This window comes from Chelonoidis abingdonii, chromosome 2 (assembly GCF_003597395.2).
Source record: "Chelonoidis abingdonii isolate Lonesome George chromosome 2, CheloAbing_2.0, whole genome shotgun sequence".
Lineage (NCBI taxonomy): Eukaryota > Metazoa > Chordata > Testudines > Testudinidae > Chelonoidis > Chelonoidis abingdonii.
In genome coordinates, this window is record NC_133770.1 from 63,488,524 (window position 1) to 63,503,775 (window position 15,252).

The following is a 15,252-nucleotide window of genomic DNA, read 5'->3' on the forward strand; positions in this document are numbered from 1 at the left end:
TTGGCAGCCTTCCCTGGACTAGTTCTCAAATAGTCCCTACCATGGAGTGGAGCAGTGCCCCCAGGACTTCCGCCCTGGAGACTAATCAGTCCAACAGGACCTATCTCAGTACCCTTTTTTAGTGTGTTTCTCTGCAGCCCTCCCTGAGCTCAGTCCTTTATTAGGGCACTCAGCCCCTTTGCCTGTGGCTGGTTGGGGGACGCAGGCCTGATCTCTACACCGGGTCCCAACACAGGGACCCTGCTGCTTCCCTTAGCAAACTTGTTCCTGCTGCTGTTCCCTAGGCCACTTCCCTGCAGCCCCAGCACATTCAGCTTCACCCTTACCTTTGGCTAAGTCTTGCTTGAGTCCCAGCAGCCAGCCAGGACACCTTTCTTGCTCACTTGGACTCTACTGGCAACTGCTCTGTCTAGTTCTGCAGCCAGCCAGGAGCACCTTCCAAACTCCTCTGGCTTCAGTCAGCAAGCAACTGAATCTACTCTGTCCAGCAGCAACTTTTATATAGGAGCCTGCTGGTCTCCGATAGGCTGCTCCCTACAACCCCTCTCTAGTTGGCTGCTTCCCATGCAGCCTCTCAAGGACGCTTGGAGGACTCATCTTTTCTGCTTTTTTCCTAGGGCAGGGTGTGGTAGGACTGTGAGGCCTCCAGCAGGGGGCCTCCAGGCCTAATACACCCTGTCAGTTTATTATACCCCATGGAGCAGGGCATCAGCAGACAAGCTCTCCCCACGCATCTGAGGCAGAATTTCTCAAAGAGCTTGCACTGTGAATCCAGGCCACTCCTGTAGCTGGGCTGTGATGACAAGGCATGACTGAGGCCTATGTTATCATTATTTCTGCTTCTGAGGCTGCTTGGATACATCTTGGTACCTTGTAAACTAGCAAGTCCTGCTCATCAGATAAGAGTGAATGGATTTGAATGAAAATAGATTTCTGAGGCTCAAATCAGGCTCCCACTAGAGTGCAGTTAATCTCATAAATGCAGTATGTGTTCAGTGCAATTTAATGACCAGAAGTATGAGCATAACATATTCCATTTGGGAACAATAAGCGGATGTGGTAGGCATGAAGGCACGGAGCCCAGATTTCATTAATGTAGTTTTATATTTTGAAAAGGAATATTAAAAAACACTTGAAAATGCAAGATAAATGCAACAGTTGCTTCTACAAGTTTTAACCTTGTATTCCTTGGCCATTTTGACATATAAATTATTGCTTACTAGCTCTTTCATAAATACACAACACAATAATATGTACAAGCATGAAATATGAAAAAGAAATATGGCAACAGTGAATTTTTTGGTAAATCAGACTATTTCATACATACCAGTTCTCATAATGGTGGATAACTACTAGCTGTAGTCCCTGAGAAGTTAGGTAAATACCTTGATTTGGGGTTTTCTACCATTTTATAGTTAATGCAGGCTGACAGTATTATGGCACTCCAGTTAAAGAGAATATAACAGGTAAGTGTTCTTACCTCAGTTCACTGACTTCATCCCAGTATTTCTTAATAGGATAAAAAGAATACAATAAATAGACTATGCAAATAAATATTATTAATCTGCTAAAAAGTTTAGTATTTACAGCTCTCTTTGTATTTTTTCCCCAGCAGAACTGTTTTGATCTGGTTTTAGCAACATGGAATCCTTTTTTGCCCATTGCATCAAAACACAGCTTGTTAACTATCTAGAATTGGGCTGAAATCTGAAGCACACCTCACAGAAATATCTAGATGTGACATATCAAAATTTCAAATCAAAGATCTGTAGAGTGACCCCGCTCTTCCTTTTTTTTTTTTTTCCCCCTAAAACCTGCTCTGAGCTACTAACACACACACAGTTTAATCTGGCATGTGGCTGGGATAGGCTGAGATTTAAGATTTTCGGTAGCTATTCTAAAATGGCATTAACAGTGCTACTATTTTGAAGGATTGTGATTAAAGACCACAGTATTGCCAGATCTAGAAACTCGGGGGTGGATGCTACACCCAGTCCCCTCCATTTCAGAGAGTGTTCCTTTTTAGTTGTCCTCCCAACCACCTTTCCTTCAGATGTTTGCCAGTCTAAAGGCAGGCTCCACTTCAAAATGAGGACCCTGACGGTCTTTATTTGCTGAAAACTTTTGCTGCAAGGTCAGGGCAGTTGCCTTCCTATTAATACTGTGGATACAAGGTGAATATTCTCTGCATGGAGTGGATACACTAAACATATTTGCCTTTCCCAGCTGAAGATGTATTCAGATAATAAAGACCCGTGTGTAAACTGCTGCAGTTCGTAGCACTTCATACAAAATTACATAGCATGACAATATTTGAAAGTTGCTATTTAGAAGACAGAATTTTTAGTCTGACTGCAAACCTGAGTGTGGAGAGCAGGATCATTCCTTCCCCTTCCCCCACTTGTCCTCTCCTCTACCCCCCCCACTGTTGCTTCACCAGCAGAGAGGTGTAAACTACCACTAGGACGGCTATTGTAGGGTGAAAGTTGCAGAGAATTGAGAGAGAGGTGCATTTCTAAAACCCTTACTCATACTGAGTAGTACTGTACTATGCACCTCTCCTGCTGATTCCAAAAGAACAACTAATTATGAACTAGGGTACTGGGTCAGGTCTACAATGAGGTTTATTACAGTTGTGCCACAAGAAAAAGATCTCAACAATGGGGAGCTTAAGAATCAGTGAATGTTTTAGTTAATGAACCCAAGGAGGGGACTCAGTGAAAATTTATGAACTGCAACAAAACAAAAAACAAGCATTATTTGTGATTTATGTTTTTATACTGCAAATGTGAGTCCACTAAAGCTAGTGTCCTGACTTGAACAGTTTTGGTCTGTTTGCACAGAAGAGTTATTTACAATATGTGCAAGCACATCTACAGAAAAACTTGGAAATTTTTACTCCATGGCCAGCAAGAGTTTATTTTTCTTCTTTTTACTGGGTAAAAAGATTTCTTTCAAAAAAAGAAAAATCATATCGTATTTGATAATACCAAAGTACAAGCAAATACATTTCTGAAACATCTGTTTCTTTTACATTATAACTGTACAATATTTCACAGATGGGGAAACCTGAATGCATCTGATAGAATGTCCCCGAAACTACTTGTTAAAGCTGCTTTTCTGTCCCTTTAAACCACAGATCACAATATGATGAAGAGCATGCTACTTCAGACACTCTGGTGGACCCAAATGTCAACAAAGGAGCATTTTCTTGGAAGTCTTTCTTGTGTGATAAAGATACAATACAGACAGGCAGGCAGACAGTACACCTTCACTGCCACTGCAAAGAGGATTTTGCTATAAGGCCCTCTACAATAAATTGTGTTTACTGTGAAGCACATTACATCATCCATAGTGTATACTAGATTATTTCAGGACCATTCCTTAGCCCTGAAAAACAATATTACGATGAGAGGATGCTGAAGACAAGAATACATTGTGAACGTAACTTAAAACATACTCAGTAATGCCAATGAATACTACCTTGATTTGTCTAAATGAAAATTGGGGCAGGAGTGGAGGAAGAGAAGTGTTAGAAGGAAATAACGTTGAAAGTCTATTCAGGTTTCATACATATGGAGAATTGCTCTAATTGAGTTGCAGGATAGCCCCCTTGGTCTCTCAAAAGGGGAAACGCCCTGTTTGTTTCCATAAACTGTGTCAAGATTAGATTTATCTTTTTACTGTCTGCTATAAAGCAAATTCTTAAGAGAAATGAAATTAGGAGAGTTTCGGAGATCAGCTTCTGTTGACTTATGACCTCCAATCAGGACACACAATTGCATTAACATGCAACACTGTCTTATACAAGTTATTTTTTATATTCCCATTCTGAGGCATTTGCTGTTCTTTCGAATAAGACATTCCCCTGGAGCCAGAGTGGCAACATGGATTGCACTTTTTTTTTTTTTTTTTGGCAACAATAAATACTTTGGCAGCCTCAGATTAGTGAGGTACATACTGTATGGTGAATTGTGAACCCCCACGTCACACAGTGTTGCTTGCTCGAATGTTTTGTTATGGTGACATGATGCTTCCTTTCCCTCTAATACTGGCGGAGTCTCAATTGAATACTACACTGGACCACCAATATGGTCACACAAACCAAGCTTCTAAGCTTAAACAATGCTGCTCTTCTCCTTCCTTTTCTGATAAGTGGAAATGGCACTATCCTTGCTCTGGAATGCTGTGAACAGCTCTGTGTCTTGCTTTGCTTGATTTTCCTGTGTGTATCATGTGACTACTGATAAAACTCAGTAAACTGTTCTCATATAGGGAAGCAACATGCTTGGCATAAACATTCACTTAATTAAAAGTGCTGCAGTTACAAGGTTACATGAAGCTGTGGGCGCTCATGCTCGAGGCTCTATCCGGTGAGAAAGCTCAAACAGCGTTTGCTGGTCATCAATGACGTGCAGATGATAGACATGTGGCTTCAGCTCTTGATTCTCCTTTGGAGGAACTTCATTGCCTAAAGTTTATAGGGAGAAAAGGAAATGAATCGGAGATCAGATTTCTAACCAAGCCATACTTTTTCCAAATATGAGCCAAACATGCCATTAAAAATGGCAGGTGAAGTGTGATGGTCAAAATCATCTGCAGAGGACCACATGCTCTGGTGGGAAAATCCTTATCCTCAAAAGGGAATGGAGGGGAAGAAAGTTCTAAGCCATGGAAACACCATGCTCTGAAACTGCAGTTTTGCCCCCTCCTCTGCCTGCTTTCTTGATATGCTTCTGACATCAGAGGGATGGCAAGCGGGAGGCATAAAGCTGGATTTCCTCATGTTGGGAATATGCTCAGCAGTCCCTCTGGGGTTGATTTAAGTGCTACTTTTTTGTCTGTCAGCAGGAACAAATTTTGAGCTGGCCCTGAGGATCTAGCTTTGAGTGTTTAAATAGCTGTAGCACAAATGTACGTCAGCAAGTGGGCCTCTGAACCATTTCCTTTAGATCAGGTGAAATGTGACAATGCAGGACAACTCTTCAAAGATTTTTTTTGGGGGGGAGGGGAGGGTCAAGCCTTCTGTTTTGATCAGTTATGCTTTTGATTTCGGCTAAGACGGTAGAAACAAGAGAAATGCTGTTATTTCACAGGAGTTCCCACAGCAGAATGGCTTTAACCATGCGTCAGATGAAAACTGAACAGTTGATTGAAGAGAAAACTGAGACGTTATCCGCCACAAACTCTAGTCAATGTCCTCAAAGCAATATTAACAAAATTACCATTAAAAAAAACAAAAACAAAACAAAAATTCTGGAACCAACAAGCTTAACATCACTGCTCTCTTAGATGCTTTTGTTTCATCCATCCCCATCCATACTTTATCCATTTAGAATGTAAATTCTTTGGGGCACTAGTGTTGTCCTCATATTTGTCTATAAAGTGCCTAGCACAAATTTAGCACCATGTAAATAGTGACATGACATTGTGAGTTCAGCCAATTCTGTATGCCACTACTAAAACCATTACAGTACAGCACCTGTCCACACACTATTCACAAACACCTGGGTAATTTGTAAAACACTGCAGCAGAAATGAACAGGAGAAAAATTGAAGTAGGATATTATAGGAGACCTTATCGTTCTCAGAGGACAGATTCCATGTTTTCAGCAATTGTGCTAAATACACTGAAAATTATTCAGAATTCAAAGTCTCATTAACACTTGAAATTACAAAAGAATGAATTACTGTACAAATGTTAAAGCTGCTATGCCAGACTTCTGAAAGAGTACTATTTGTTTTCTGGATTTAATGTGGAAAAATATTATTTCCATTAGAATGGCATTTCAGCATTACTTAGCTACACTATAATTTTCTAACCCATCAAGTTTTTGGTCTGCATGCTTAATTTTAAGATATAGTTATAAGCAACAACATATTTTGCTTAGTTTTATTTGGATTCTGTTCTGTGGTGAGATGCCTGCTATTTTAGTCCAATTCAGAGACTAATGCAGGAGAAAGATTCACATTCCTGAAAGCTAAATAAATCCACTGGAAAAGGAAGCAGTCCATGAAGTCTCAATAAATATTCAGTGAATTCATTTCATGCCTAGATGAATTTAACAAAAAGCAGTGCCTACAGGAGTATCTGCATAAACTGTTTTTTAAATGCCAGCTTCACAATAAGGCCAAGCCTGTGGTAAAATAAAACAACAACAACATACTTCAAACCAGCAGATTTTGTGATAAATCTTGGGTATTAAACCTGGGTTTATGTCATGACAAAAATATTTACAAAAAAAATGAAAGATGGCTTTAAAAATTCATTAACATATTTTGCAAAAGACCTGCTTAAAGACAAAAATAAATTAACTCTGATGAATGAGATATACAGGTAAATATTTGGATTTAATCAATGCTTCCTTTAGGGTCTGGATTAATAGAGTGAAAGCAAGAGAAGATGTACTTACCTGCATGCTATCCTTTCAGTGCATGTGGGAATAACTGGTTCATAATTAATAAGCAGCCTTTGTATTCTTGAAAGACTGCAACTATATTAGGCCACATTATGGGCCAAATGTTCAGTAAAACTCCCTAGTTGTATATGCAGTCCTTGCAAACTTATCTATCTGAACACCCAAGATGGGCAACTATGGCTGCAATTACCCTTTTTGTATGTCCACATGCAGGTTTTCATATAAGCCCCCATAGTAAACTGTAAATACTGTAGACATGATTAGGCGAAAAAACTCTAACATTTATTCTTCAAACTAAAACAATTCTAGATTAAGGATAAAGCACATGTCTGAAGTCCCTCCAGGTAGAGTGTTTTTGGCCTTAATGTGGCATTTATTTTAGTGTGTTTAAATTAGGACGCTACCACTATAAAAATATTGTGCTGTCTTTCCCCTCCCTTGTATAATTGTAATGTAAGTCATACAGAGACTAAGAAAAAAAGTTTACAGATACCTAATTGGTCTCAGGGGAACACTATGAAAATCCACAGTGATATATCACTTTTCATCTAGTGAGATGCCAATACAAGTTTCAGTCAGTTGCTTAAAGAGTGTTCATGTTGGGGACTGGTGAGACTGCACTACATCTCCATCCTAAACACACCACCAGTTATTGGAAGCTGCAGGATAGCTCACAAGCTCACCAGGTAATTAGAGGCCTTTACTTTTTTCTTCTTCTGATGCATGTCTATAAAACTCAGATCTTACGTAACATTACAAGTAGATGACTGTGCATGTTGGGGATTGGAGAGAACACGGCATTTTGTGAAAATCTTTGGAAAGTAGCTGTAATTACACTCTGTTTGCTGAGGTGACTTTCACAACACACTCTCCCCTCTTCTAGGTTAAAACAAACAGCAAGTATATTTTACTGTAAAAGTAAACCTAGGCCATGGGAGAGGAAGCAGAGAGACCGGGAAACAGTTCTTTTGATATATGTAACTAATGAGAGACAAGTAACAAGGGAAATGTAATTTTGTAATTAAACTTACTACTACTTACCACATTGGTTATTCCTGCAATGTCTTAGTGATCGGACAGTATCAGCAATCATGTGCTGTGAAATAAAAAGTATAATGTATCAGTGCAGACATCTGAAAGGGGGCCTATTGCTAGAAAATCCTTCCCTAGCCCCATACTTTGCAACAATTGCAGCAATGGTGAGAAAGGAAGGAGGCAGGAGTTGGAGACATTTAGATTAGATGGGGAAAAGGTCGTTTGTTTGTTTGTGGCTCGGTGTCAACATGTCCTGAAACAAGGATAGTTCTTTCTGACTCCTTTCATTGAAAGATTTTGTTGACACTACACAGATAGAGGGGGTCTTCCTAGGAACCCATGGAAATGGACAATGAAAAAGGGTAATTTCTCTATGCTTTCTTCTTTCAAAGTAGATGCTTGAAATCCCCCCTCCCTTTCCCCCTCATGTTTAGTGGAGTAGTGTGTGTCAAGTGCACTATTGGACAATAGTTTTAAACTGTTGCAGGGAGAGCAGATTTGTGTTCATGTATGTGAAAAATTCAGTGACTTCTGTTAAAGTAAAAAACTCCAAAGGAGGAAGATGTACTTAATTGCATGCTTCCTTTTCAGTGCATGGGGGAGTAAAAGGCTAAAACTACATTATGGGCTAAGTTTTCAGCAAGCCTTTACCCCTTCATTCAGTTTTTACATGTCTATGGCATGGTAACGATTTGATTCGTTGTTGATTTTAAAATGTTTTTACTGTATTGTTTTTCCTTAGGCAAAATAGGCTGCAGATGGTTGCTCAGATTCAACAGAGAAAAACTTTTAAAATTTTGTACCACCTTTAGCATCAGATCCTTATTTGGATGTTAATTGGAATAGCTATGTCTAAGTTAACAGAGCTACATTGGTTTTCATGAGTGGAGGATCTGGCCGGTAATGCAGTTCCTGCATGTTTTCTTTTGATTGCACTTACAATTCAAAGGAAAAAGAGCCTATTGAATTGGGCCAGAAGCCCTTGATGGAATATGGAGACAAATTTAAAACACCTGCCTGCAATTAACAATAGCAATATGGCATTTTATGGACACAGTACAGGCTGTTCTCACACCTCCTTCAAAATCCAGCCAGAAGTGGAAAGGATTAGCTGTCCAGAGCAAAGCGTAGCTTGGAATGATGTAGCATAATTCATCTCTCCACAACCACAATATGAATTGTTTACAATGTTTCTTCACAGAATAGCTTATCATGAGAACAACTGAGTATATGCTTAATGAAGACTTGATGTTCTTTAATAAATCAGTGAAGCAAAATCATTTTTTTCATCTGTGTTCCATTTACCATGAAATCTCTCAGTCTCTTATGCTAACATCATTTCCTTGCACTGATTAGAATAAAGTTCTAATGAGAGGTCCTAGGTTTGCATGACCAATTTCTTAAATCCCACTAGAGCTATGACATTCCTGTGTTCTTCTGCTGTTGTTGCATCTTCCAGTTTATATCCCATATTTTGACATTCAGGTATTTCACACTGTCCCTCTGACTTGCCTGACCCAGTTACAATACAGAAAACCTGTTAATTCCTCTGAAAAGGGACTGCTATTTTCTGATTGTTTTAATAGATGGCTGCATACCAGAGTGTGATAAATATGTTGGAATGCATACAGTGATTGAGACCATGTCTACACTATAAAATTAAGTTGACCTAACTTATGTCAGCATACAGCTGCCGTAGTAATTACATTGCTTGTGCGTGTCTATGCTTTACTCCTTGTGTATTGCCAGTGTGGGACAGCTCTTGAAAGCCAGTAACAGTCAACGTAAGCAACACAGTGTCTACTCTGACACTGCATTGACCTATCTACATTGACTTTGACTCTACACTGCTCATGGAAACGGAGTTATTAAGCATAGTGGGATCAAAATTTAACTGTAGATGCTTCCATAGTTAGGTCAATGTAAGCTGCCTTGCATCAACCTGACTCTGTAATATAGACCAGACCTGAGGACTTGACTGGTAACCACTCTTAGCAAATGATCATTAGCAATAATTCCACTGTTTATGGCAATCCAGCTCATTAGTATGCTCAGAAGTCCCATAGATATTTTTCGGCATGATCCTGAAAATCTTTATTTGTATTACATGTACAGTTCTTACTACTAGTCCACAAAGGGACTGCCTGTAAGATGATAAACACCAATGTGCTGAAGTTTGCAGGATTGTGCATTAAAGTAGCAGTGGTGGCCGAGACATGTTATTACTATAAGAGACATATAGATGGTGGTTGTGATTGACAGAGGAATAATGAAAGAAGATATATTTCAGCAAAAGATGTCAGCAAAGAATATGAAGATATTTATAATACAATGGTAACATTTAAACTTGGGTTACCATATCGATATAACCTCCTTTTTTGAACCTCTTTTCTCTGTCCAGGCAAAGTTTTCAAATTTCAGGGAACGTCCAGGGTTTTTGCAGAGCAGACAAGCTGCAGCTCAGAAAGAGCCCTAATTGGTCTGCTTCCAGATTGGTCCCTCCCTGCATCTGCAACTGATTGGTCCATTCCTCTGCAAGCCACAGCTGCTGGATTCCGCTCAGTCAGGACCTGGCTCTCTGCTCTGGGGAAGGGGACTTGCAGGGAGTCAATGACTGATGGCTGTCGCTGCATCCTGGCTGCCCTGCCACTGTGACAAGGAGTGACACTGTCCTCCATCTCCACTGAATATGCCTGTCACAGGTGCCCCCCAGCTCTCCTTCCCATCCCACCCACCCCATACTTCCCCTCCTCTCTGGTAGTATCCTCTTTTTCCAGAAGATGAAATACTGTAACCCTAATTTAGATCTTATTCCATCCATTTATTACTTTGCATTTGCAATTCTCATGTTAAGGCAAAGGACACAATAAATATTGGTCTAAAAACTGTAGTCTAGATCTTACAAAATAGAAAGTTAAATTAAAGTGAAATCCCCCTAGCTTTTGCTATGTCTAGTCTATTATGATATACTTTCCTCATTGACTCAACAGCTTGCAGCTTTTCTTCTTTAGTGAATTTATTTCTTTGCATTTTGAACAAGCTTCTGATTCATTGTATTCATATCACATTGAATGCAGGAAATAAACATATGAAAATCCTGAATCTAATGGAGATATGAATTTCAAAGCAAAGATGCTGTCACATAAGGAAAATTCCAGTACAGCTGTGATGGTAGGTGTATTGCTTCCCTACAGAAGATTTTATCTGCAACAGCAAGTTCAGTATTCAGGCCTCCTCCTTTTCTCCTTCTCTTCTCTCTCTCTCTTTTTTCCCCCTTCAAGATCAATTTCAAGTGCTAATGCCCATTAGCACAACTTTGAACTTAGTTATTTGCAGGTGCAGTTTAGTGGCTTGATCTTGAATCAACTGAAGTCAATGAGAATTATTATTATTATTTATTTTGCCAGAGTGCCCAAAATATGCTAGCCATAATACAAACAGAGGAAAATCTTCCCTGTGCTGATGAGTTTACAATCTACAAGGGCATTGGGCAAGGAAAGATGGGAAAGGAATACAACACAAAGTAATTAGGGTGAGATGACTGACACTTCTTGCTAATTCCATACCAACAAATCAAATATTTAAACATCAAAACGAACTAGAATAATACTTATATGGGGTGGGTCTACATTGCTTCTTTATCTTAAGAGTTCTCACCCTTGCTACCATTGGTGGGAGCACTCATGCACACAGGGCTGCAGGCAGAAAAATTAACAACCATGTTGTCTGACCCTTCTCACAGCAAGTCTAGATGACATAGTGGTTGAAATGCTGCTGGCTGTTGATGACCATCTTCACTAGGGGCAAAATCCTGGCCCCACTGACTTCATTGGAACCAGGCTATCACTTTGGAGCTCCTACTGGTAGAGCCGCCCTGGTGCACAGACACACCCCTAGAACCCTGACCAGGGGTATTCTATCTGCTACCCAAGATCCATAAACCTGGAAATCCTGGACACCCCATCATCTCAGGCACTGGTACCCTGACCGCAGGCTTGTCTGGCTATGTAGACTCTCTCCTCAGGCCCTATGCTACCAGCACTCCTAGCTATCTTCGAGACACCACTGACTTGCTGAGGAAACTACAATCCATTGGTGATCTTCCAAAAAAATACCATCCTGGCCACTATGGATGTAGAAGCCCTCTACACCAACATTCCACACAAAGATGGACTACAAGCCGTCAGGAACAGTATCCCTGATAACGTCACGGCAAACCTGGTGGCTGAACTCTGTCCTCACCCACAACTATTTCACAACTGGGGACAATGTATACCTTCAAGTCAGCAGCACTGCTATGGGTACCCGCGTGTCCCCACAGTATGCCAACATTTTTAGGGCTGACTTAGAACAACACTTCCTCAGCTCTTGTCCCCTAATGCCCCTACTCGTGCTAGAGTGATGATATCTTCATCATCTGGACCCATGGAAAAGAAGCCCTTGAGGAATTCCACCATGATTTCAACAATTTCCATCCCACCATCAACCTCAGCCTGGACCAGTCCACACAAGAGATCTACTTCCTAGACACTACAATGCTAATAAGCGATGGTTACATAAACACCACCCTATACCGGAAACCTACTGACCACTATACTTATCTACATGCCTCCAGCTTCCATCCAGACCACACCACACGATCCATTGTCTACAGCCAAGCTCTAAGATTTGCTCCAATCCCTCAGACAGAGACAAATACCTACAAGATCTCTATCAAGCATTCTTAAAACTACAATACCCAGTTGCTGAAGTGAAGAAACAGATTGACAGAGCCAGAGAATAACCATAAGTGACCTACTCCAGGACAGGCCTAACAAAGAAAGTAACAGAACGCCACTAGCCATCACCTTCAGCCCCCAACTAAAACCTCTCCAGTACATCATCAAAGATCTACAACCTGTTCTGAAGGATGATCCCTCACTCTCACAGATCTTGGGAGACAGGCCAGTCCTTGCTTACAGACAGCTCCCCAATCTGAAGCAAATACTCACCAGCACCACACAACAAAAACACTAATCCAGGAACCTATCCTTGCAACCATGCCCGTTGCCAACTCTGTCCACATATCTATTCAAGGGACACCATCATAGGACCTGATCACATCAGCCACACCATCAGAGGCTCGTTCACCTGCTCATCTACCAATGTGATTTGGCTATCATGTACCAGCAATGCCTCTATGCCATGTACACTTGCCAAACTGGACAGTCTCTACGCAAAAGAATAAATGGATACAAATCAGATGTCAAGAATTATAACATTCAAAAGACAGTAGGAGAACACTTCAACCTCCCTGGTCACTCAGTTACAGACCTAAAAGTGGCAATTCTCCAACAGAAAAACCTTCAAAAACAGACTCCAATGAGAAACTGCAGAACTGGAATTAATTTGCAAATTGGACACCATTAAATTAGGCTTGAATAAAGACTGGGAGTGGATGGGTCATTACATAAAGTAAAAACTATTTCCCCATGCTAATTTTTCCCCTACCTTTAACTCACACCTTCTTGTCAACTGTGAAATGGGCCATCCTGATTATCACTTCAAAAGTTTTTTTCTTCCTCCTGCTGATAATAGCCCACCTTAATTGATTAGTCTCATTAGAGTTGGTAATGCAACACCCATTTTTTCATGTTCTCTATGTATATACATCTTCCTACTGTATTTTCCATTGTATGTATCTGACGAAGTGGGTGTTAGCCCACGAAAGCTTATGACCAAATAAATTTGTTAGTCTCTAAGGTGCCAACAGTCCTCCTTGTTCTTTTTACAAAACTAGTCTACTGTAGCCAAGGCCTACATGTGATTACAAAAAACAAAGGCCTGATTAAGACTGAGTTGAGAATCAGACCCTTTGTCTCCAATAAATTAATATTATAGGCTGGTAAGGGATGTTTACTAACAATCAGTGTGCATTAAGGACTAGTTCAATTTACATGTTAATGAGACATACTTGTGAGAGCGCTTGAGGAAGAACCTGCTAATAAGTTTATATCAAACACCTAAAGGTCAAACAGTTAATGGACTAGGCACAAGAAAACCTTTTATTAAATGCAAGTCAGTGTTCTTCTAAGCATTGCAACAAGAAAAGGTACAAGAATTGAATTGAACATATAAAGAACGGACCACTTAGGTTATAAAGTTACCTTGGGATGAAACAGGGAGAATTGAATCGTTCTCTCTGTTTACTCAACCAATAGGTACTGAATACAGTAAATTAGTCATTTTCACAACAAAGAGAAAAAAAGATTAAGATCAGGAGGAGAGATATGCCTCATCACCTTTTGAGACATATCACATACCTAAAAAGGGTGGACAAGCCTGATAATATTTTGCTGAAACATGACACTCCAGTATGTAGACTTTGTATCATGCTTATCCATACTAAAGTAACTAAGGCCTAATCTACTCTAGAAAAGGTTTGCCAGTATAGTTAGTCCAGCAAACCCTCCTAGAGCATACACAGCTTATACAGGCAAGAGAGCACTTTTTCTGGTATAACGTATACCAGTCCCTCAAATAAAATAAGCTATACTAGCAAAAGCACTTTCCCCACCATTATAACTGTGTCTACACTAAGGTTTTTGCTGGTATAGAGATGTTGTAAAGAATCACACTCCTAACTGACATTACTATACCAGCAAAACTTTCTACTGTAGATCTGGCCTATGCTAAAAGGCTAATGCCCTACCCTCTACATAAAGATTAGTTTAGCTGTATTAATATTTACCTTTTACTGTGTCTATTCTTCCTGTTTATCTCCTACCCAAATCATGAACTTACTTTTATTTAAAATACCTGGAATTAGTGATGGCTTAAATTGGGGTGACCTCCTGCTGTGTACTGGGGTGGGGGACTAAACTCTGAGAAGAGGCTGAGTGGGGAGAAGAAGCAACAACAGTTTGAGAACTTACACTTGTTTAGATTGTGGGGCAATGCAAACTATGGGTGTGTAATTTGTAACACACACTAATACGTTGTGCATTAATTGGTCCATTTAGACCCTGCTGGTGTGCATAAAGGTTCCCTAGTGCACTTTATCCCACCATTTCGACAAACCCTTAGTCTAGGATAAATATGATGCTGTGAGGGAGCTGGTGGAGCTCATGGAGAGAGCTGAAAAGGCTAAGAGATATTGTGCTTGGTTATCAAAGCATGATACATTTAACACAAGAGGTGGGGAGAAGAGGAATAAAAAAAGAGAGAGAGAGAGAGAGAGAGAGAGAGAGATGGGTTTTCCCACAAAAAAGAGGAAGTTATAAAAGACAAAATGTACATACCAGCTTTTCAAAATTAACAAGGTTATCCAGAAAAGTTTTATTTCCTTCGTGGATGAACGTTACATCTACAAAGTTTAAAAAGAGATACAAAATTATTAAATGCCACAACGTTTGTTTAAGATACAAAGGAATAACAAAATAAGGAACAAAACAGTCTCATAAGTATTGCTACAATGCCACGTTTGTGTTCTTTATAGGGCACAAACAACTATCACTGGTTCTTTTATTAAAAAACAAAAAATTTACACCTCTATGGGAACATTAATCGGGAGAAATTTCAAATACAGAATGAGAATTTGTTACTCACTAAACATAATCTAGGGACTCACAAATAACACTCTTTCCATCAGACAAGGCAGATGACACACTGTGCTATCCAGGGCCCAAATCAAGAGTTGATGGTGGAAAGGGGAGCACAGTAATTGTCCATGCATGGGTTCTACCCTCCTTCCCTGCACACTGTGAATCTATCTGTGCTGCTAGAGATTTTAGAGTGGTTGAGGCAGGGCTGTGGTAAA

At 40.0% G+C, this 15,252-nt stretch overlaps 1 protein-coding gene across 1 annotated transcript in view; it reads right to left on the reverse strand.

Moving 5' to 3' along the window:
• Window positions 1-2,402: 2,402 nt before the first annotated feature.
• RAPGEF5 (Rap guanine nucleotide exchange factor 5) overlaps window positions 2,403-15,252 on the reverse strand; it is an 85,068-nt gene continuing 72,218 nt past the window's right edge. Inside the window, exons 14-16 of the mRNA XM_032783394.2 lie at window positions 14,735-14,799; window positions 7,461-7,515; window positions 2,403-4,471 (exon numbers count right to left, since the gene is read on the reverse strand). Coding sequence (XP_032639285.2) covers window positions 4,353-4,471; window positions 7,461-7,515; window positions 14,735-14,799 — 239 coding nt within the window. The 3' untranslated portion in view covers window positions 2,403-4,352. The remainder of the gene's footprint in view (window positions 4,472-7,460; window positions 7,516-14,734; window positions 14,800-15,252) is intronic.